This window comes from Xiphophorus maculatus, chromosome 10 (assembly GCF_002775205.1).
Source record: "Xiphophorus maculatus strain JP 163 A chromosome 10, X_maculatus-5.0-male, whole genome shotgun sequence".
Classification (NCBI taxonomy): Eukaryota; Metazoa; Chordata; class Actinopteri; order Cyprinodontiformes; family Poeciliidae; genus Xiphophorus; species Xiphophorus maculatus.
Window position 1 is genome coordinate 4,091,323 of NC_036452.1, and position 24,707 is coordinate 4,116,029.

The following is a 24,707-nucleotide window of genomic DNA, read 5'->3' on the forward strand; positions in this document are numbered from 1 at the left end:
ACAATATTTATTGCTGTTGGTTTATTGCAGGTTGTGTGAATAATTTTTTATCAATCCCCAAACAACTCAAAACTTCATCGTCCAATTCTTGCTTTCAAAGATCTGTGAAGTTGTATTTTATAAAATCACTCTGTCAGCTTTAAGCTTATATTGTCCGTATTTCCACAGCTTCTTTTTTTTTTTTAAAAAAGGTCCTAAACTGTGCAGCATTCCTTTGTTTTGCATCTCATGCAACTCCTCGGCTGAGCTTATTTACAGAGAAAACATTGTTTCCACTGTCAGCCGGATGTAAAGACTGGAAATCCTGGAATGCCGCCTGGGGCTAAAAACAGCGAAGCAGAACATGCAGAGATCTGAAGATATCACACTAATTGACCTGGTCACGAAAAATGTTTCTACTCTACAGGCATGTAGCAAGCATTGTTTTCCGGCATGGACTGGATTTGTGTTGACTTTGAAAGGGTCCAAAGGTGTGTTTTAGCTGGACAGTTTCCACAGATTTCCTCTTGTCTTTTACGAAGAACTTGTGATTTCTTCGTATTAGTTGAGAAGACTGAATGACATTCGAGCCGTCCCCCAGGAACACTGTGCAATTACACGATGTTCTGTGAAAAATTAAACCCATCTGTCAGGCATGTTTTCTGGCTGCACCTCACGTCTGAGTGGCTCTTTCAGGTCCCTCCCTTGTCCCGTCCTCGAATTACAGGGGAAACGGTTAAAGAAAAGTGTGAGAAAGACGTTGAATTCATACGTAACTGGGATTGTTACATAAGGGTACTTTAGTGTAGATCACAAGGAGATAAGAACCTGGTACAGGCACTCAGGCAGCCGGGTTACAAAGATATAAAGAGAAGGGAAAGCAAACACATTTCAAGAGATTGAAGCAATTCTGCTGAGAAAAATCTTCTGACAGGTTGTTGATTTTTTTTTTTTTTTTTTGCTTTCAGCTTCTGGGGAGGATTTACTCTCCAAACAACAAGAAATCCAGAAGACAGGATCCTGGGAGGCAGGTAACAACGCAAGGAGGAGACAATGGCAGGGACAAGGAAGTATGCACACTGACTGTGGGCTTGCCGGTCACACAGGGAGCAAGAGTCAACAGTTGTAGTTCTGTGTGTACAGAAGCAAATCGAGCTTGAATGTTGACAGAGCCAGCGCCCTGGCGAGCCGCTGAAGTCAGAACTTGGGGGAGAACGACCACGCCGGCTTCACTTCTTCAGCCATTTCACTGCTGAACTCTTTTCTGATTTTCCTCGTCCGAGCGGAGCGGCGTCGGTCATGGCAGAGGAGAAGGAGTTATCCTACAAGGAGGCCATAGAGAAGGCCAGCCCCTCCATCACTCGCTTCCCTCTCATCCACATCAGAGGGATTCCTCTCATGTGCCACATCGCCAACAACTGGGACTCCATCTGGGCTTTCCGTCCCGACCCGTCAGACCTCCTCATCGCAACCTACCCCAAAGCAGGTACAGCCTCCAGACACAAGCGTGGTAAAAATGAACTCTAGATCTGTTTATCTATCGCTCTGAACAAGAACGTTTGATGACAGTTGCTGCTTGTCATAGAAAATTTGGACTGCAAGGAAAAAACTCTCACCAGTCGCTTAGTGCTCACCTTGAGGGAAAGTGCTTTCTCAGAACATGAATCTGTATTTTCAGATTGGAGCTTTCAGAATTTCAGTTTATATCCAGAAACATCTGTGACCCAACTAATATCCATAGAATTAAATAAAAACTTTAAAAGAGACAATACTCTATGAGATCTTGATGCAAAAATTGTTTAATTTGTTCATTTTTCGGGTTGAACCTTTAATCTACCGTTTATATTATCACGTATAAAGTGAAGGCAGGATAATCATGTTTCAAAGTGATGGAGCATAATTTGACCAATATATAATATATATATATATATATATATTATATATATATATATAATATATATATATATATATATAAAAAATATATTAAAAAAAAAATCTCAGCTTTTCGGCAGTCACGTAGCGCTCACCTCGAGGGAAAATACTCCACTGCAAGAAACAAAACTCCTACCAAGTATTATGAGTGTAGTTTCTTGTGCAATGAGCTTGTTTTAAGTAAATATAGTTCCTTAATATTGATGAAAAAGTTCTAGTTCCATTGGAAGATTACTTCGCATATACAAAGGGATCTTTTTCCATGTTACAAGTGACATAATCTGCCAGTGGAACTAGAACTTTTTAAAAATCAATATTAAGGAACTATTTGCATAAAACAACCTTCTATATCTTGCTGAAAAGTTACCTGTAAGATAGTTGTGTCTTATTTCAAGCGTACTTAGATATTTGCACTAAACAGAACAAAAATATTTGGTATGATTTTCTGTCTTTGCAGTGCTGTGCTGTCATTGAGTTCACAGATCATCTCTACAAACATAAATCTTACCTCTCCCTTTTAACCAGTAGTTCCCAGAGATTTTCTGGGCCTCCCTATGGATCACAATAAAATCCCCCCCAAAAAAGAAAAGAAAATCAACTGGGCACAAACATCGTTCAACCAGACATAAACCTAAACACATATTTTGTTTTCAAACTCCACTGAAGTTTATTTCACACTTCAGGTTGCAACAAAACAAACTACAAACCATCTTTATAGTGAAACACTTTTGTGTAACTGTTTTTTTTTTTTTTCATTCATCCATGCCGCTTCCCGCGCCCCCCCCTGCTATTGCTTAAAGCTAATATGGTTGAGTTGGTATCCCAGTTTTGTAACAATATTTCCTGGCTGTTGCAACATCCTGTAAGATGACAAGTTCCCCAAATTTCCCAGGGTGACTGAGCACAATTTCTGATGCAACGTAACAGATGGGAATCGATGTTTCATATTCTTGATTAATGATAGGATTGTGTATGTTTTGGACCGTAGGGACTACATGGACGCAGGAGATAATCGACCTTCTTCTTCACAACGGGGACGCTGAGGCTTGCAAACGAGCTCCCACCCCGGTCCGGAGTCCGTTCCTAGAAATCTGCTCTCCACCCCCGATCCCATCAGGTGTGCGTTCATCCCTATAATAATTGTTCCTTCATTTTTGATTGGGTTGAGAGATTGTGAAGTGTTATTAGCTTATTCTTCTGTTTGTGTTGTGTCAGAAGCTGTAAAAACCGTTTATGGGGGATGTTATCATACGATTATTCCAGACTAATGCACCTCAATGCACTATTACACCGTAAGAATTTCCTTTTAACACAATAGTCAGAGTATGTGACTCAAACATTAATAGATTTAACTCTTTATATTTCATGAATTTAAAAGCTAACCACAGTTGTTCACTTTGCAACAAACGTCAATGTATTTTATTGGGGTTTTATGTGTTGGAGCAGCGTAAATTAGTAAATAATTCTGGAAAAAAAGGAAAATAAAACATGTTTTTAAATAATTTTTTGGAAATAAAAAATCGCATTGTGGGATGAATTTATATTCAACACCCTAAGTCAGGTGTCAAACTCCAGTCCTCGAGGGCCGCAGTCCTGCAACTTTTAGATGAGCCTCTGCTGCACCACACCTGAATAGAATAATTAGGTCATTAGCAAGGCTGGGAGAACTGATCTACACAAAGAGGAGGTAATTAAGCCATTTCATTCCAGAGTTTTGTACCTGTGGCACATCTAAAAACTGCAGGACTGCGGCCCTCGAGGACTGGAGTTTGAGACCCCTGCCCTAAGTCAATGTTTCAACCACTTTTCTGTTTTTTTAGGGGGGATGTCTCTACAAGCTCTACAAGATGCAATTACCAGAAAAAAATTACCTTTAAATTTTGATGGAAAAACTTTTGATTATTAAAACGCGTGGATGAAATTATCAGTATAAGATTCTGTCTTCGAAAATAGTTCCAACCGATTAACTAATCAAAGCCGCTTAGACCTTGTTTTACAGTGTTGTAGTTTGGCCGCCATCCAGCAGATGGCGCCACTGGTCATCATTAAGCGGATCCGTTGATACAGAAACAAAAGATGGCGGCCGTGCCAGAACGGTAAAGAGAAAACGGCGGTTCAGAGTCAGGTGTAGGAGGCGAAATTTATTTTATTCTGTTGTTTTGAAATGTAAACACTCGAGAAGTTACTTAATTTATCACCATAATACTCACTCATTCGGTCGAGTTGCTACTTGACGGCGCAAAGTTAGCGTATTATGAAAAATTTAGCCGTTTATGTTATGGAAAGACGATCGGCCCTCTTAATACAAGGGAAAACTCGTGTTTAGGAATATTGCCGCTTATCAATTAATCATTAGTAGATCCATAAGATCAGCTTTAGATTAACTCATTAAACAATAACTTGCATCTCTATTTTAAATATTTTTGCAATGCACTGTATCTAAAATGTTAACAGGTTATCCAGCCTCTCTGTGTCCTGAGCTCAGAGTTACAGGCTGAATAAACACGTTTTAAGTCTTTTACATGTTTCTGAATTTCTCCTTTTAGGTCTTGATCTTCTGAACAAAATGAACCCTCCGAGACTCATCAAGACACATCTTCCTTTTCAGTTGGTGCCTCTAGGATTTTGGGAAAACAAATGCAAGGTAAAACCGGACCTCCAACAGACTCATCAGACCCAGAACGATGCAGCCTCTTTCTGCAGCTCCTAACTAGCCAGTTGATGGGGTTAAAGGTTTAAAAACAGTGCAGGCAACTGTGATACAGATCCAAACATTATCTTCACCGCAGACTTCCTGCTGTAAATCTGTGATCATGTTTCTTCTTGTCGTGCGAAGGCTATCTACGTCGCACGCAATGCCAAAGACAACCTGGTGAGCTACTACTACTTCGATCTAATGAATAAAACCCAACCAGAACCTGGACCCTTTGACGGCTACATAGACAAGTTTATGAGAGGAGTGTGTAAGTGGGTTGAATTTCATTCCTTTTGCTTCTCCTTAAACTCAATAAACTGTTAAATCCCATATGACTAATTAAACTTTATTGCTGACAATAAAGTTTAAATAGTACTGAGATTACTAATTAAACTTTATTGTTGAATTTTCATGTAAAATTTAACGGTTATTGGTAACCTTTGTCACCTCCTTTTTGTGTTTCCCTTTAAAAAAACAAAAATCTTCTTATGCTTCACTAGTTGTGATGAGATTAGTAGCAGCTTGCCCAGCCAGCATCAGATAGAAATACCAGTCAAAGGAAAACAACCTCTGCAGATCTGCACAGGAATTTCTGCTGCATTTTTTAGCTACTGATGTTTAACTGACATTACTGAAATAGTTGCTGCTTTACGGAATCACAAGCTTAACGTTTTTACCATTTAAGTTTATTTGCGAAGCACTATTCATGCACAAGTTAATTAAAAGTGCTTTACAGGGAAATAGAGAAACAGAGTGAGAGGAAATGTATGTATTTAAAACATATTAACAATTTAAATACTATAATATATATATTTTTGTAACTGTTTGAAATGGAGGTAGACTGAAGTAAGCACTTGCTTCGTCATCCTATACTTTTCTTTGCACATTATTCCTTACTTAGAGGACAAAAAAATACATTTACATTCATTTATGTATTTTGAACAGATAATAAAAAATAAAAACGGGAAAAAATAAAGAAATTAAAGGAACAACAGTCTCACAATCTAAGATCAAGAATGCACATGTTAATGTTTAAAGCAAACACTGACTGCCAGAGGTTGGAGAAAACTTCCCCAACCTGTAAAATCTTGACACCTCTAATCACGACTTAAACGCCTGAATCCGTCTCCTCAGTGTCCTGGGGGTCCTGGTATGATCATGTGAAAGGTTACTGGGTGGAGCGGGAGGAGAAGAATATCCTTTACCTTTTCTACGAGGACATGAAAGAGGTGAGGACGTTAGTGCTTATAAAATATCAGTCATCAAATTCTGGTTTTAAAAGCTGTTTGACAAAAAGATTTTAGAAAAAAATTAAAAACCCTAATGTAGACTTTTGTCCGATTTAATAAAATTTTTTTGACATTTTCTTTAGGTTGACATGACCGTACACTGCCAAAACACAAAATCTAGTTTCGAGTGCAGTTATCATAGCACACTATAAATAAAAGAAAACTAATTTACAAATAACTTTTCAGCATTCTTTAGGAGCTTGTTTTAAGTAAATAATCCCTTCACGTTGATGAAAAAGTTCTAGTTTCACTGACAGATTATATTACCGATAACATGGTAAAAAATATCTTGCTATAAGTAAAATAATCTGCCAGTACTTTTTCATCAATGTGAGGGAATTATTGACTTAAAACAAGCGTGTACATATTGCTGAAAATAGCTTTTTATTAAGTTAGTTTTGCCTTATTTTAAGTGTACTAATATATTTGCACTAGAAACTAAACCAAAAGTACATAGTAAGATTTGTGTGTTTTTTGCAGTGTTGCTGCTGAGAGTCTGAGGTTTTTTGTATCTTTGTGAGGATCCACATTGGGTAATGCTGGTCAAATCGTCTCTCTTCACTTTAAAACCTGATTATGCTGCTTTCACCTCACTTAAGTCAAGCTTAAGTCCTCAAAATTAAATCATTTTAGCTTATAGTAAGGGAAACATGTCCTGCTCCACTGGTAGATTTTTATTTTTTACTGAAAACAAACTCCTATATCTTGCTGAAAAGTGACCTTTAAGTTAGTTTTGTCTTATTTCATGTGAACTAAGATATTTGCAGTACAAACTAAACCAAACACTTGGTAAGATTTTGTGTTTTTGCAGTGTACTTCAACCAACTCATTAATTTATGCTTCAGTTTTTGTCATGGTTGATTATCTCAGTGTGAACAGCGTCCCAATGATCCCTACAGAATCCCCGCCGTGAAGTGGAGCGCATCATGAGGTATCTGGACCTGTCGGTCTCTGATGATGTAATCAACCGGATTGTAGAGCTCACTTCCTTCAAGAGCATGAAGGAGAACCCGATGGCCAACTACTCCTGCGTCCCATCGCCTGTTTTCGATCACTCCGTCTCCCCGTTCATGAGGAAAGGTGAGTCAGTCAAGTGAATCCCTTGGCAGTGCACAATATCCGGAAATATACGCAGATATATAAGTTAGCGATCAAACTTAGGTTGCGTTGATGTAGAGATCCTAAATATGGAAAATGGCGTACCTTACTATAACTTTTTCAGTTAGAAAAAGAGAAAAAAAATAGTTTTTATCAATTGTTTAGTTGGTAAATGTGAAATACCTAGAAGAAAAAAAACAAATAAAAGTTGGAAAGTTCAGGGTTTATATATATATTACTTTTTCCAATGCCTCACGGTATTAATTGATTTTATTTATTAATATTTAAAGATCCACCTGTCCAAATGTAATTTTCAGTGCTCCATGAGCGCCCTCAACTGGTCAGATAATTATTACCGTCTGAATTAGTCAAAGTACCAAAACCTTCAGTTTTAAGTATTTTCCTGCTGTATTGTTTCCAGAGTCGGGTAGTAATTAGTTACATTTACTCAGTTACATTTACTTGAGTTACCTTTTGGGAAAAATGTAGTTTCCCTAAAAATATTTTAGGAATATTTTTACTACGCTTTATTTTTTACTGGACTTATTTTCTTATGAAGTATCTCTGCTCTTACTTGAGTAAAATTTCTGGATTTTCTACCCACTGAATGAAAAACAAACATGTTTTAAACAAAAATTCACCAGACAGAGACACACCTGCTGTTTCTGTTAAAGTTTCATAAGTTTATTTTGAAAGAAACTGATTTGGAAAAAAGTTTATTTTGCCTGATTTTATTTTGTAATTTTATAAATTATTTATATTTTTGTCCTTAAAATACCAAGATTTCCACTTAACTTTATATTTTGGTCCATCTGATGATGTAATTATTAAATATTAAATTAAATTTGATGAGTTACTAAGTACTTAACTAAACTTTTTGCCAAATACTTTTTTACTCAAGTAATTTCTTGGTCATCTACTTTTTACTTAAGTAAAAATATGTTGAAGTTTAACTTTTGAGTACAATTTTTGGGTACAAAAATTTGCCAAACAAATATAGTTCAAAGCTCTTTCATAAGAATAACAATTGATTCCCAGGAAATGGGACCAAACAAGACAAATGACTATCAGATGTATCAACCAAGAACTTGCTTCTGAGTTTTTTGAATATCTAAATATTCAACTGTGTTCTTCTCATTTATACCCACTTTTTAAATGTTTTTTTTTTTTTTTTCAAATTCAGGTGAAGTGGGGGATTGGAAAAACCATTTCACACCTGAGCAGTCAAAGATGTTTGACGAAGATTACGAAAAGCAAATGAAGGACGTCAACATACCGTTCAGGAGCCTCATCTAGAGGAGTTTTCTGCAAACCAAAGGCCGATGGACTGACTCTGTTCAGCACATAAACAGCAGCACTGTCAGCAAGTTTGGCGCAAGCTTAAAACCAAAACAAGCAATCAAAAAAATAAATAAAAATTATGTTTCAACACTGTAATCACTGCACCTCGTTATGTCGAAAAGTGAATAAATGTGTTCCACAAAATAAGTTTTTAATCGTCACTTTATTAGAGCTTATCACGTAAACAATAAATAAGACCAGAAGTGTTGTGGCTGAGTGCCCATTTTATGCCATGAGGCCTCCATCATGGTACCTACGGAGAACGCTGGCAGCTGGAGGCACGTGCGTTTTTATTCATTTTTTTCTGCCCTTATGAAGTCATTTTTTTGCAGCCCTACAACACGCTGTACAGAGCCTGGGCCAAGCAGGGAGGCTGCGAGACGAAGAGCGACAAAGACTAGAATAAAAGTACTGAGCTGGAAAATCAATCATATGAAAATGGACAGAGGACACAAAAACACAACAGCTGAGAATATCCAAGAGGTTAACAAAAACAATTCACCTTTAATACATACTTTAAGTCTTAGAATAAAATCTTAAATATTTTAATACTTTGTCAGCAGGCATTCTCTCCTGTAATTCAATTCAATCTTCTCTAGGTGGAGGCTGTTTTTCGGTGGATTTTTGTTAAGTTTTTATTGTTTTTATGTTTATTTTCCAGTGTTTTCTTTTCTTCTACTGGTTGGAAAACTATGGCTCCCCCTTTTGGTTATGATCTCTCGCTTTCTCTCTTCTTCACCTCAAGAAGATTTTCTTCTTCTACATTTCTACTTTTTAGCCTCTGTGCCTGGTGAAAAGAAAACAGATCAATTAGATGGGGTGCAATTTTTAAATACATAAAAAAACACAAACAACAGTCAGTCCAAATGCTATTTTGGACAAACAAAATAATGGTGGCAACCTTCGGACATGATTTAAATCTGGGAAAGCAAGCTGTCTGAAATTCTTTAAAAATCTAAACACATAAAATGCTAGATAATTTGTTGGGTGAAATTCAATTTTAACTCTCAGCTAAAGTAATTTGGATTTTATCCAAAGGCCTAAAATTAATTTAAAAAATGCTACATTTGACATACCTTGAATTGAATAAATCACATTTAATCTAAACAGAAAGATGTTGGAGATTTTAATGTCGAATAAAAGCAAAGTGTATAAAAAATAAGCATAAACAGTGAATTTATTTTAATGTTTAACGATTTTGTTAATGGGTTGTAAAAAACGCCAGTGGCGTACCACAGGGTTCCATCTTGGCTTCCCTCATATTTAAAATCTACACGCTCAGATTAGAACAAATTATAAAATTGATTACTGCAGATGATACTCAGCTAATTACAATGTCACCAAGCGACCATGAATCCTTTCAAGCACTGAACAGATGCTTAGTTCAAATCAATAGGCTACATGGATGAGCCGTAAGTTTCTCTTCAGCTGAATAGAAACAAAACTAACTGGACCTAAAGAGGAGCGATCCAGAGTCAGCAGCACACAGTCGGTTTTACAGCTAGAAACTACTGATCGGGTCTGAAATCTGGGTGTAGGGATTAAATCAGACCTGAGCCTTCAGCGACACACAAAGACAGTTACAAAGTCGGCCTTTTGTCACCTGGAGAAAATGTTCATGATTAAAGGCGCAGCACAATCTAGAGAAACTAATCGGCGGTTTGTCGTTGCAGCACAAAATACATTAAAGATCTGCTGTTGCTGTATCAACATTCCAGACCAGTTAGGTCTTATGGTCCTGTTTCTGCTCTGGACCAGAACCAGAACCAGAACCAGAACCAAACATAGCTGAAACACTGAGTTTCTTTAAATCAAGACCAAAAACCCATTTATTTAGTATTACCTTTAATTAATAATACTTGGAAAATCTTAAATTTCATCTGTGTTTCAATTCTTTACTACCGTTTTCTATGTCACTGCAGTTTATTTTTATCATGTAAAGCACTTTTAATTGCCTGGTTGCTGAAATGTGTTAAACTGGCCTTACCTAAACTCAGAAATAAGAAGAGTTGTTTTCGTAATGCTAACTGTTCAAACTTTACTGGGCTGGTTATCTGCATCAAAGCATAACAAGGTTTAATAAAAACTACATATTTTTTTAAATAACGTTCAAAACTTTTGAAATCTTTTTACTGAAATGCAGATTTTTCTCAGAGAGCTGCTTCTTGCAAACCAATGGCACCAATAATTAGTATTTTTGAAAAACAATTATTCCTCTATATGGGATTTTTCCCCCTACTAAAGAAATGCACTCAAATTAAAGGGCTATTTTTCTAAATTTTTTAGTAGATGTCTAAATTTTAAGCCTGTTCTTTATCAGACATGGAAAACCAAAGCAACATGACGTTGAACAGTGACGACTCAGACGAGACCAACTCACCTGCATGGTGTCAGAAGCAAAACTAGCAATAAGCAGAACTAATAGAAGGAGACAGCTGCACTGTAAAATCTCAGATCAAAATATATTTTTCTATATTGTTTTTCAAAACTGAGGAGAAACAGACTAAATGCAAGTACAGGACATGGAAAAGACAAAAACTAAACAACCACAAACATCAATGGCTAATGCACACCTTATCACCACTAGCGACAAACAGTGGAATACCTTGTTTTAGTAACAGGTTAACGGAGATGGGTTGTTCAAATTTACTCTGGAAATGAGCAGAAAGGGTCAGTGAATTAATGATGAGAGGAGAGGTGAGAGACATGACACAGGTCAGGTAAGGTCAAACAAACTTAATGGAAGTTAATGAAGGGAAATTATGGAGTGATAAAAACAGTAAAAATATTGATTCCTTAAAACAATGAGGTATTAATGAATTATCCAGCAGAGAAATTAATATGAATGGTTACCCTACGAAACTTTTTACTCATTTGAAATTGCAGACGCCCAAAATGGTGAGGCTACTCACTCTCAACGTAGTTGCGGGCCATGAACTTCAACACCTCATCAATGAGGATGACAGGGAAGGAAAGTTTCAGGACCATCATCCACTGCTCAAATGACAGATGGGTCAGCTTGAAGACCATCTGTGGAGGCAGAGGTTAAAGGTGGAGGTCAGGGCAACTTTCATTTTAAAAATGGCCTCTCAAACATCACTTTTTGTACTTCCATTTGGGTCTCAACTGCTTCTAAAAAAAAGCCCAGGTGCTTAAGAAAACAACAAGACATTTTTTTTTGGTGTCTGGATACGAGCAGTTTCTAAAACGTCCTGATTGTTAAGTCACAACCAACAGGAAGTTTCCTGTTGACATTCCTTCATCAGAGTATCTGCAGTTTTCAGCAAGTCAAGTTTAAGACTTTTTATAGAGGATCTATTATGTAAAATTCAAATTTTGCACATCTTTTGTCCTTCCATTTTTGCTTAGGGTTAAGGGTTTATGACTTGCCATCCAGAAACCACTTGCTGCATTCTTGTTGGTTGTGCATTAGGCTCCACTTTTGCTTTTCAAAGATGTAAGATTATATGACTGTGTATCCATTTTTGTGTGTGAGTGTAAACACTGAGTTGGGGGGTGTGGCCAGCATCTGCTTATTTGGATTAAAAGAAACAAGAGACCCTAAAACAGCTCATTCTGAAAGGAGCTGAAATCTCATTACCTCAGAATGATTTTGTGCAAAAAAAACATTTAATTGTGTTTTGCATAGCCTGCAGACCTATCCTAACCTGTTCAAAGAACAGTAAGTCACCTCTAAAATATTTATTGAGTCCAGAGACAAAATTGGTACAATAGACTTACGGGCAGTGGGTCAACATAGATGATCATGAAGTGCAGGGACATGGACAGGGTCATGGCGGCAATCAGCCAGAAGTTGCTCCATGGGGGCATACGCAGCAGAGACTGATTCTCAGACAAGCTGGAAAAAGAGAGGAACACATCAGTTGAGGCTAACACAGCAGCCGTAAGAATTATTTGTGGTTATGAAGGTTTAGAACCTGTTGAGAGCGTTGCACATCTCAATGGTGACCAGCACAGACAGAGCCATGGTCATGGGTGGAGCTGCCTCAAAGATCTCACATTCGAGACCGGCGAAGTCCTCGTTCTCATCATGGCACTGCATGAAGTGGGACTAGACCAGAAAGATGGGAGGGCTCAGCGAGGAAATTCAGGTATATTGGTGGAAGACGTATAGAAAAAGACATCGTAGCTTACCAGCTGGTAGTAGGTGACACCGGGACCGGTGGAGTCATAGATGAACCACCAGGCAGCACCGCCAACAGTGGCAGCACCAACGTATCCTGTTGGGGTTGGACACCAGCATCAATGTCTGCAAGTGTTTGTCCTACAATTAAATGAAACCCAAACTAAATCTCTTACTTACCACCAATAGCCATGTATCTGAAGAACAGCCATCCAGAGATCAAAGGCTCCTTGGGGGAACGTGGGGGCTTGCCCATGATGTCCAGATCAGGGGGGTTGAAGCCCAGAGCGGTGGCGGGCAGACCATCAGTGACCAGGTTGACCCAGAGCAGCTGGACGGGGATCAGAGCCTCAGGCAGACCCAGAGCAGCGGTCAGGAAGATACTGAGCAAACAGACAACTTAGGTTAACTCAAAGAACGAAGGAAAGACATTGCTTAAGTCACACAAGTCACTCACCAGACGACCTCACCGACGTTGGAGGAGATTAGGTAGCGGATGAACTGCTTCATGTTGTTGTAAATAGCTCTGCCTTCCTCAACAGCAGCAACAATGGAGGAAAAGTTGTCGTCAGCCAGGACCATCTCAGAGGCAGACTTGGCAACGGCAGTGCCAGAGCCCATGGCGATGCCGATCTCGGCCTTCTTCAGGGCCGGGGCATCGTTCACTCCATCACCGGTCTGGAGTGGGAAGAAACAACCATCATTTAGATTTTAATGTACTGAATGACATCACACATATCAAGTTAAAGCTGCATCACAAGGTTCAGAGCTCTTACCATGGCTGTAATGTCATCGTAACCCTGAAGGAACTCAACAATCTTGGACTTGTGGGCTGGCTCCACACGGGCGAAGCAGCAAGCCCTGCGCACGGCCTCGGACTGCTCGCTAATGGGCAGATCGTCAAACTCACGTCCGGTGTAGGCCTTGCCAGAAACATCCTCATCCTCACCGAAGATGCCAATGCGACGGCAGATAGCAATAGCAGTTCCTTTGTTGTCCCCTAGAATCCAAAGGGAAACATTTGGTCTCTAATTTGAAGGATTGTTTTAAGTCTCCAGGAACATGCATAGCATTTTACTATGTATGAAGCATTACATTAACACAGCCTGCGATAAGATTGTGAAATTGCCCGATACTAACCAGTGATCATAATGACACGGATTCCAGCATCTCTGCACAGCTCGATAGAGCCAGTGACCTCCTTACGAGGGGGATCCAGCATACCAACGCAGCCAACGAAGGTCAGATCAGTCTGAGGAGGGAAGGGTGATGATTAAGGCATGTTGTTAAAGTCTCAATATCGAGCAAATCATTGACTGGTCGTGGTTTCAAAGCCGCTACACCATCATGCGATTTAAAAGAAGCTTCCCACTGTTACTACATCACACAACATGGTTAATGGATAAACACTTTATGTACACACAACGTATTTGGTTCAACAAATGCATTTACTTTACATCCTCTCCTAAATTTTGGTGTTTTGGTATCGTTTGCCCCTTCAGAGTTTTTGTCACTTCATACAGACGGAAGTATGGCATGGAAAGTCAAGATATTGTCTAATACAAGATGTCTCGTACCCGTCAGTGTTTTAATTTTCACCTAGCTTGGGGTTGCTTTGTGTCTTTTTGACAACCAATGGTTATTGTAGAAGAAAAGTCCTATCAATACTATGTAGCATCTCAAGTGCAGTACTAGACAAACGAAATATGTATGCGGTGGATGTGTTATATATGTTGTGTGTGATATGTGTTGGTAGCACTGTTGCCTTGAAGGTCTTGGGGTTTGATCCTTACCTGGGGACTTTCTGCATAGAGTTTCCATATTCTCTATATGCGCATGTATGGGTTCTCTCCGGGTAGTCCGGCTTCCTCCCATAGTCTAAAAACATGGCTGTTAGGTTACTTAGTCTCTCTAACTTGCCCTTATGTATGACTGCCTCTATGTTGTCCTTTGATGGACTGGTGGCCTTTCCAGGGTGTACTCCATCTCTATCCCAATGACCACCAGAGATAGGCAACAGTCTTAACTTTGTCATATGGTGAAACTATGGTATTTTCACTCGACATCTCATAACAGCCAATATTCAAGTTTCACCTCATAATCGGCAAACTTGGTTGAGTCCTCAAGGTTCATCTCCTCTGGCTTCAGTGGGCTGTCGCGTGTGGCAAGAGCCAGACAACGTAGGGTGTCACGGCCGGTACCCCAGTCCCTGATGACGGCCATGATCTTATCCTTGATGGCGTTGGTCAAGGGAACACGGGTGGTGCCAACGCGGACATAGGCACACCTGTCAATCACACCCTCAGGGGCACCCTGAAGAGACAGCAGGATTGGATAAGGAATGTCTTATTAAAGCTCAGGTTGGTGCACAACAGAATAAGAACCCACCTTAACGAACATCTTGGCGCCACCGTCACCCTTGGCTGGAGTGCAGTACACAGACATGGACTTCCTGTCACGGGAGAACTCCAGAGTAAAGTTCTTCTTCATGAGCTGCTTAATCACCTTTGAGAGGATAAAGAGAAGAGAGGTATTACCATCAGGTACGTCACAGTCGCTAAATATTTACCGAAGATCAATGATTCTCGTAGCTTTATGTATGTGAAGAGTAAACTTACAGAGCAGCAGGCATTGGCTCTCTCAATCCTGGACAGATTCTTCACATTGCTGTTAAAGACGTTCATCTTCTCAACCAGGCAGCACAGGGCAGTCTCAGTGGCCTCACCGACCTTCTCATAGATCTTCTTGGACTGGAGAACACAGATGTTGATAGGGTGACTTGGTTTCATCACTGACAGCAGTTGGGTTTCTCTCTGGCACACGGGCAGTTTTGGGGTTTACCTCGTTGTAGTCCAGAGAGGAGTCGTTGCACAGAGCACAGATGGTTGCCAGCTCAACGAGGCCATCGTACTGGCTGCAGTTCACCTTGCCACCTCCCTGGGAACTGATGGGAAAGGGGCAAATCCAAATTAATAAGTGATTCAAGAGTATCAATGGTCTCTGAACAATGACAAATTGTAGTGAAGACAAACTTACACCTCGCCCTCGGGGGTGTACTTGGAGCCAGAGATGTCAAAGGCATCAAGGTCAACATGGTCCCCATCAACGTTCTTGATAACAAACATCTGGAGGAGAGAATACAGCGATTGGTTTTCCTTTGATTAATGCAGTTTTTGACAGAAAACTATCAACATTCTATAGCGGCGTTTCTCAATTCCAGTCCTTCGGGACCACTGCCCTGCATATTTTAGATGTGTCTCTATTAGAGAACAGTTGATTCAAATAATTGCATGCCCTCCTCTGCTTGCCATCAAGTGATACAGTGGTCTATTAATCACCTGCTGGTTGTGGCTCTTTTTCAAACACCAACAGGAACACCACATTGAATGACTGAAAGTAATGTTTGAAGAGCTTTGGGATCCTCTGAACTTGGTAAAGAACTATACAATAGCAGGCCATTTACAATTCTTTGGCAAAACACCCACCTTGGTCACACACATCTGGTTGGTTGTGAGGGTGCCAGTCTTGTCGGAGCAGATGACGGAGGTGCAGCCCAGGGTCTCCACAGAGGGCAGACTCCTGACAATGGCGTTCTTCTTGGCCATACGGCGGGTACCAAGAGCCAGACAGGTGGTGATGACAGCAGGCAGACCTTGGTGTTCATGAAGGACACTTAAAGTCAATTGATAAACAAAGAGGAAAACAAGGAAGAGAACAAAAGAAAAATCTTTATTTGCCCTCCTTACCCTCAGGAATGGCAGCCACAGCCAGAGCAACAGCAATCTTGAAGTAGTAGACGGCACCACGGATCCATGAGCCACCGTGGACTGGGTCGTTGAAGTGGCCGATGTTGATAGCCCAGACAGCGACACAGATGAGAGAGATAACCTTGGACAGCTGCTCGCCGAACTCGTCCAGCTTGGCCTGCAGAGGAGTCTTCTCCTGCTCGGTGGCGGCCATCTGGTCACGGATCTTGCCGATCTCGGTGGAGACGCCGGTGGCTGCAACCACGCCAATGGCCTTGCCAGCAGCGATGTTAGTGCCCTGCAGCAGCAGTCAGTCAGATGAATGACGTCAGGTTCAACAGAGACAAACTGGTAATGAATTAGACAGCAGAAGGACACTCACAGAGAAAAGCATGTTCTTCTTGTCCTGGTTGACGGCTCTGGGGTCGGGGACGGCCTCAGTGTGCTTGATCACACTGACGGACTCACCTGAGGAGCAAAAAAACAAAAGATTTACCAAACGCCACAGAGATGGAACAATAAAAACACAACTAAAATGTTTTTTAGGAGACCTTACCAGTGAGGATGGACTGGTCAACACGCAGGGTGGTGGACTTGATGGAAACGATCCTGATGTCGGCGGGAACTTTGTCACCAACTGTTGGGATTATAGAGAATATTTAATATTTACTGAACTCTTACATAAACCATGAAGGGTTCATTGCAGTGTGGATTAGTTTGTCTAAAGCTGCAGCCAAAAGCCAATCTAAAAAATATATATTAGAATACATAAAAAAAGATCAAATAAACAAATAGAAACTAATCTGAATATCTAAACCCATAATTATTTATGCTATGGTAGATTTTGTTTTGAGGTGATCTTTAATTTTTCAAGCATATTTAACACAACTGGAAGTAACGTTAATGTCTTGGAGCGGCCCAGACGGAGTCCTGGCTTGAATCTGATTGAGACTCTGTGAAGGAAACTAAAGATTAGGGTGATGGCATGGCATCTTTTTTTATTTTCTGAGCATATTTTACCTTGTTTCACTGTTTTTTAAAATAATTTATTTGTCCTATATTACTGACTTTTGGTGTATCATATCTAATCTAGCTTCTCCCTAACTAGAGAATGTGTCAGAACAAGAAAAATACCTCTGAAAATTAATTTGCAAATGACCCCTAAGTCGTTAGAAAACAGTATAAATCATGGATTTCATAGTGAAGCGAGGTTTAATGCGGCACTAAGCTGAGCAGACCAGCTGGACGGATGACAGGTGTACACTGGCGGATGAAGGAAAGTGAGCGATGGCCGGCTGGGGAAAAGAAATGAAACAGCCGCTGGTGAGGGTATTTATACTCACGGTTCTCTACAGTCAGCATGTTTGCTCCGCAGCGCTGCACACGGCGCCTTAAAAAGGCACGGCGCTTTGACATGAGCGTACTGTACGCTCTGATTCCCTAAGCACAGCCTGAAATTAATCAAAACTTCAAAAATGTTTCCAATTCGTTTGATAATGCTCAAATATCCTTGTTGTTTTCAGTAGCGGTGTTTTTGTTTGTTCAATTTTTTATTTTGTTTTTCATTTCTCCGACGTTGATTAGCTGTAGAGGCAATATGGACTTATAGTTTTATGTTACTGTGATTTAGTTATTACAAAAGAAGTTTGCTCAAGCTGCGATGTGGTTGTATCTTCAAAGTGGAACATTTCAATAAATATATTGAGGTAAAAAAAAAAAACAACATTCAACTGTGAAGCTTATTTCTGACAGGATGTGTACGACGAGGTATTACCATAATAATAATAGTAAAAAAAATTGAGAAGTAATAATATTACAAGAATAAACTTGCAATAATACAAGAACAAACTTTATTCTTGTAATTTTATGATGTTATTCTCACAGTTTTATTTTTTTCTTTGCATGGCCCTAATACTCCATCAAAGAAGTGAGACAGACATCTCTCAAAAGATAATAAAATAAGATAAAGGACATATTAATGTATATAAAAACAATTTATCTACGGTGATGGCAGTCTTTGAGGTTGGAAGGCCTCTTTGCCAACTCCATCATCTTTATCTCCCTCCACAGATTTTCTGTCAGATACAAATCAGAACTCATGCTGGGTCAAATCTGAAACATGAATGTCACTTCAGTCTAAAGAAAAGTGCTGGTAGAATTAAAAGATTACACAAAGCCCATTATCTGTGGTGCTTTTTACGGCCAGGACCTGTTGTCTCTTATCGTCTCACACCTCACAGAAGTCCAATCTTTCAACCACAGTGACGAGGCTGGACAGCTCTTACCGGACACCTCCACAATGTCTCCGGGGACGATTTCTCTGGCCTTGATCCTCTGCACACTCTTTCTGTCAGAACGGTAAACTTTGCCCATCTCAGGCTCGTACTCCTTCAGAGCCTCGATGGCACTTTCAGCGTTACGCTCCTGAGGACAGACAAGTGAGGAGATGATATTCAGAGTTGGGTAGCAACTAGTTACATTTACTCGATTATATTTACTTAAGTAACTTTTTTGAACCTTTATATTGAAAGAGACAGATTTGGAAATTTTTTGTTTTGCCTGATTTTGTTGTTTTTTGTTACTTAAATGAATTATTGTCATCGTGGTCCTTAAAATAATAAACTTTCCACTTAACTTTATATTTTGGTCTGTCTGATGATGTAATTTCTAAATATTAAAGGACTGATAATTTGATCAGTTATTCAGTTCTTGAGTAGACTTTTTACCAAATACTTTTTTACTGTTGAGTAATTTCTTGGACGGCTACTTTTTACTTTTACTTTAGTAGAAATATGCTAAAGTAGTGCTACTCTTACTTGAGCAAAATTTTTGGTTACTCTGCCCACTTCTGATAATATTGAGACAAGACATAAGAAAAGAAGAAAACAGCTAAGGACGCTTAATGAGTTAAACTAAATTTAATTGCTCTTATCGGTCTAATTGCCAAGAGGCCAGTTTCTTAAAAAGCTGAGTTTTCTTTTGTATTTGACCAGCTTTCTACAACACAAAGGGCTAAATTTTTCATAAAATGCTCAAGTTAAAAATTCACATTATATCTGAACCTTGTTTTAATACATTTTTAAATATTGTTACTTTTTTGTTTCGCACTCCGCTATTCTGTCATCATCACATCCTGGCCTTCCTAGCAAATCAGTCATTTCTGAGTGAGAAGTTGGTGCTGCTCGGCTAAATGTGCGCTAAGGTTAAACTTAGGCTTGTCGAATGTTTATATTTCAAAACAGAACCGCATAAAGTGCGTTTTACATCCCAAACCAGACTCCGTTTGGACCGTTTCTCTTTCCCGATCCGCCATCCGTTTAAGGATGACCAACGGCGCCCTCTGCTGGACGGCAGCCAAACTACAACAAGGTCTAAGCGGAGTTACGGTAATCGATTGGATCTAATTCTAATCCAATAAACCATTAATCTACAATTCATTGTAAAAAAAAACCCCAGCAGAGATACGTTTCAGCTGCTTGTTCTCCATAATGTTTAAGACTGGCTAATAGTTTCTGCATGACGAGAAAAATTAAGCTAGCTTAATCTCTGAGCTATTTTTAGCTTCGGTGTGAAGCAACCGCGTCCGGGTGCGGAACAGGGGCCGTAACCGAAAACCTGGGTACTTTCTGTCATCGCTGAAATGGATACTTGTGGAGATATTGCTCAATGTCTTGGGCCGGTGTCACCGACCTGCCACACTCCGACGACGGCGTTAGCGATGAGGATAAGAAGGATGACGAAGGGCTCCACGAAGGCGGTGACGGTCTCGTCGCCCTCCTCGAACCAGGCCAGCACCTGAGGCCAGAGCAGGAAACAAAAAGTCAACAAATCGCCCTGTTCAGGTATTTTTATTGACGGGAATCAGAGAAATAAAACTGTCTGAAGCTTTAGAAATGCATAAATACCTAGACAGTGGTGGGTAGAGTTCACAAAAAGTGTATTCAAGCAAGAGTAGCACTACTTCAAGATATTTTTACTCAATTAAAAGTAAACACTAAAAAATGTTTTGTAAAAATACAACTCAAGTACTGAGTAACTGATCAAAACATCAAAATTACATCATCAGATAGACTAAAGTATATAGTTATGTTTACAATTTAGTATTTTAAAGATAAATATGAAAATAATTTATATAAACAACAAACCAACAAAAGCAGGCAAAAAATTACATTTCTTTCAATGTATTATGAAACTAACAGACTGCGGGTGTTTGCCAGTGGGTAGAGTTTACAGAAATTTTACTCAAGTGCGATAAGCGACACTTCATAGTGGAAATACTCAGGTGAAAGTAAAAAAAAGACTCATCAAGGTACATTTTTCACAAAAACGTTACTGAAGTAAATGCAGTTACTACCCAACTCTGTGCTTGGGTTATCAAACATTTACGTTTTGTTTTGAACAACTTTCTTGAACATTATTTGTATGATGACATAATCCTCATTAATTTTAACCCTGTAGCTTCTCTCTTCTCCTGGTTTCCTCCTGAGGAGGTCCTCCATCTCTTCCTTCACGCCTGACCTTTCCCGAAGGATTCGGTTTCTCCCCTCAGCTTGGGGGCTTTCTTAAAATAAACCCCTCACCCCTTCAGCCCCCTATACTTTCACGGGCCCCCTTCTCTCGTTGGCTTCTTAATATTCGCCTTCTAAGGCCATCGTGACAGCTGGCCACGAAAACTAGGCACAGCAATTAATACACCTCCTACAAGCCCTTTGCGCTGCGGCTTCTCAAGTTGTCGTCTTTAAAAATACATAGAGGGGTCGAGGGCCTTGAAGAAGGGGGGATGTAGAGTTGTATTTCACAAAAGCGGCCACAAGGGTTGTGATTAACAAGTCTAGATTTGCTACATTGATTTTTGTGATTGAAGATTAAATAAAAAAGTGAAAGTCTTCATGTGTTCTTAAAGATTTAAATGTGTTAATGTCAATGAAGGTGGAAGCTAAATGGCATGAAACAACTTACAAAAGAGATGCATGCAGCCAGCAGCAAGATCCTGACGAGCAAGTCCTCGAACTGCTCAATGATCAGCTCCCAGATGCTCTTGCCTGAGAGACACAAACAGTCAAATCAGCCAATGACGGCAGGGAATATTGAGAAATCGTCGCCGATGATTGACAAACACCGTCCAACTTTTGCTGTTATGTCATTGCTTAATAGGATTGCTCAATGTAATTGGTGCTCATGTGGAGGAAGTACTCAAGTAGACACTTACCTTCCTCAGCAGGAAGCTCTGTAGATCAAGTTGAGGCATGGCGGAGACAGAGAGAGACAAGGAAATGCATCGTTTAGTCAGTGTTCACTGGAGAAGCATGTTTTTATGAATTGTTGGGGGAAATTCTCAACATAAATTCACCAAAACGCAAAGATTTCTCAAATTTGTGAAGGAACGTTAATTAAAAAAGTCAAGCCGCAGTGTTCTTCTATCAAATGATCATTCATTAAAATGTTTACAGACAATCCATGCAATGAAGACCCTCAGCCAACGGTTATTGATCAGATATATCAGCAAAAAACGCCATCTAAGGCCCTGTCTGTATTACCAACGCTAAAATTATCTGCCTCTGCTGGTTGAGCCTGTCCATATATCACCCAGGAAGTTTCTTGAGCCGTCACCTGTCTCTCGCTCTCCAGCCATCTTCTTCGGCTATCTTTAAATAGCTCCTCACAGCCGTCAAAGTCTCTGCTTCTCAGTATCTCTGCATTTTACCAGCTGTTGTAAGTCTGCTCTAAAGCAATGAAAGTTTTCAGAAAGCTACGCTGATGACAACCAAACTGAAAACCAGAAAATGTCTGGTGGAAGTAACGCAGTTTTCTGAACGGACTAAATGCCAATCCCCTCCATCCCCATTGCCTGGACTCTCACCATTGAAGCCATATTTCTCCAGGCTCTTCTTGACCTGGTCGGGAGAGAGGCCGACGTTCTCGTTCACCCCGAAGTAAGACAGGCATTCTGTCGTCTCCTTTGTGTGCGCGTTCTCCATCCTCTCAGGATAGACTAGCCGTGCCTATCCACGCTCTTATTCTCCTGTTGCTGTGCTTCTGTTGTTTCTGCAATGTTCAACCCTTGGTCCACCGCCCTCACTTAGAAGTGTGGCACCCTCCGATTCAGGAGTGCTGGACTGACAGAAAGAGCGAATGGGTACGTACACGCAGAGGGTTTTATATCTACGAATGGGCTCGGGATGGGAGGAACACGCCACTCCAACTTCCTGCATAGGCCGACATGCTGGTGGTGGCGGTGGGGGTTAAAGGGTGGGGTTTGAGGTGGAGCAATGAGGAGGTGAGACGATGGAGTTGGATTTGGAAAGTAGGAGGTGATGCAGGAGAGGGGCTGGAAGGAGAAGGAGGTGTTGCGAATGGAAATGAGACCTGTTTTTGGAACATGCATGGTCAGTGGAATAAGAAGAAGGGAGAAGGTGAGAGAGCAAAGATGGGAGATTATGAAAGGGCGAGTGGACTGGAGGCAGCGCAGAGGGAGGGCTGTGGGGGGCACTGATTGACGGATCAACTGGTTTCTGCTCAAGACGATGGCCAAACTGGTGGGAGGCAGACTGACTCGGGGAACAAGCTGGCACAGTTGGCACAGGTGAAGCTGCTCATCCCTGAAACCTCTGCAAACATGTTTAGAAGCATCTGAAATTTTACACAGATGCCCACCTAGTTAAATGAGACATAAAGTGTTTTCACACCTGATAGAACAGTAGGTTGGGTTCGATTGGGGGCTAAAACTGCAACATGTTGATTGGCTCTCCCATTAATCAACATTCTGATGTGTAACGATGGCACTTGACAAAATGCAAGCTTTAGTTGTTGAGTCTGCGTTCTGTGACTTTGCATTTTAGTGTTTTTATGATGTAAAGCACCTTGAACTGCTTTGTTGCTGAAATGTCCTACACAAATAAACTGGAAAACATTTGTTACATTTTCAGTTGGTGCAGGTCTCTTTCACACTGCATTACATTTTACAATTATTATTATTATATAACATGAACTGGATCCAACATACCGATGAACCAGCGCAGATTTCTCTGCAGATGTGACCAGGAGGGATTTGTAAGGCAGTGCGTTCAGACCGCAGCGGGTAAAGTGCTCGTAATTTAAGTGAAGTGGTTTTATTTAATTTATTAAAAGTTATTGGGGCCACAGTCAGTGGTTTTTGTCACTATGGAGAAAAAGTTAGATGCGTTCATCTGCTTTATGTGTGATGGGATCTGGATTCGCGGTTCAACTAGTTGAATATTAACTAAACCGTATAAAAATGCGGCTAAATAGCCGATGTTAATATGGTTATAATTTGACGGGTAAAAATAGTACATGACCGATTTTTTAAATGTCAGTCAAGCTGACGGAGAACAAAAAAGTCTAGCGTGACCTCTGTTCGAAAGTTTAAAAAAATCAACTTTTGAAACTCAGAAATTTCCATGTTTTTCTAGAAAGGTTCTGAGATTTATCTCTAAATTTATGATTATTTCTAGCAATTTTCTTTTTACTTTTTACAGTTGGATTTTTACTACACCGTACTTCTTACTTTCACTCGTGTAACGTTATTATGAACTACATATAACGTATATAAAGTGTTAGGCCCATTGTAGATAGAAATAAATAAATAAATTCTGAGTGTTTTTAAAGCAAATTTTTGACTTTTGGGTCACAGAAAGGAGTTTTTTGGACCAAATTTACTTTTTTCTACAATGGCCTTAAAACTCGGTCGTATAGTTTGCTTTTTGGTCCACATCTGAGTTCAGTTGTGCATTCACACCTCTCCAAACGACTCAGACTTTCTAGGCAAACGAACTGGATTTTGATTAAAACAGACCAAACTGGTGTGGATGAACCCTGAGTGGACATATGAAGAAAGAGCAGCAGAGGAATGATGGCTGGGGGACGGGAATGCCAAGATATCACAGCACAGGAGAGTAGCTCTCGCCTGCAGATCCTCCAGGATCAAGTTTTATTTATTTATTAGTTTTTTATGAGGAAGGGAAAGCGTCAGAGATGACCCAGGTCCAGAGCAGGACATTGGCCTCTTGTGGTGGAACCGGTGCAGTGAGGGAAGCTGGTAAAAACTCAGTGTGCTGATTTACTGTTTGTTTTCAGAGCTGTAAATGTCCTGCTGCCTCATGCAGCTCTACTGATGGGAATAACAAATACAGCTGATTGTTAAAGTACTCACCACTTACTGAACTTACAAGACATTTTTCATCAATATTTATGAATTATTGACTGAAAACAAGCTTCTATATCTTGCTGAAAAGTTACTTGTAAGTGTTGTCTTAATTCAAATGTACTAAAAACATTTGCACTAAAAACTAGAACAAAAATACTTGATAAGATTTGTATTTTTTTCCCTCAAGGTGAGCGCTAAGTTGACTGCTGAGATTTTGAGGTTTTTTGATCTTTGTGAGGACCCATATTGATAAAGCAGGCCAAATAGTCTCTCTTTACTTTAAAGCCTGATTATACTGCCTTCGTTTTCACTTTATATG

General features: G+C 39.9%; 2 protein-coding genes across 3 annotated transcripts; one reads left to right on the forward strand and one right to left on the reverse strand.

The window, feature by feature from the left end:
* Positions 1 to 737: 737 nt before the first annotated feature.
* sult1a4 (sulfotransferase family 1A member 4) lies at positions 738 to 8,807 on the forward strand. Its single transcript, XM_005810607.3, has 7 exons — positions 738 to 1,465; positions 2,900 to 3,028; positions 4,458 to 4,555; positions 4,748 to 4,874; positions 5,741 to 5,835; positions 6,795 to 6,975; positions 8,177 to 8,807. The coding sequence occupies exons 1-7, from the start codon at positions 1,279 to 1,281 to the stop codon at positions 8,287 to 8,289; spliced, it is 930 nt and encodes a 309-aa protein (XP_005810664.1). The 5' UTR covers positions 738 to 1,278; the 3' UTR covers positions 8,290 to 8,807.
* On the reverse strand, positions 8,479 to 22,202 carry LOC102229958 (sarcoplasmic/endoplasmic reticulum calcium ATPase 1). 2 transcript variants are annotated; one of them, XM_023340732.1, is made up of 24 exons: positions 22,085 to 22,202; positions 21,434 to 21,451; positions 21,184 to 21,266; positions 19,915 to 20,019; positions 18,510 to 18,648; positions 16,781 to 16,861; positions 16,607 to 16,692; positions 16,225 to 16,522; positions 15,964 to 16,130; positions 15,515 to 15,603; positions 15,320 to 15,422; positions 15,097 to 15,228; positions 14,867 to 14,983; positions 14,573 to 14,791; positions 13,619 to 13,730; positions 13,255 to 13,478; positions 12,936 to 13,156; positions 12,659 to 12,861; positions 12,490 to 12,575; positions 12,273 to 12,406; positions 12,076 to 12,193; positions 11,247 to 11,364; positions 10,940 to 10,985; positions 8,479 to 9,121 (listed from the first exon to the last, which is right to left on the reverse strand). In XM_023340732.1, exons 1-23 carry the CDS (start codon positions 22,200 to 22,202, stop codon positions 10,981 to 10,983), a joined length of 2,976 nt encoding a protein of 991 aa, XP_023196500.1. In that variant the 3' UTR covers positions 8,479 to 9,121; positions 10,940 to 10,980. The 2 variants fall into 2 exon arrangements, with proteins under 2 accessions (XP_023196500.1, XP_005810663.2); XM_005810606.3 differs by lacking the exon at positions 10,940 to 10,985.
* Positions 22,203 to 24,707: the final 2,505 nt, after the last annotated feature.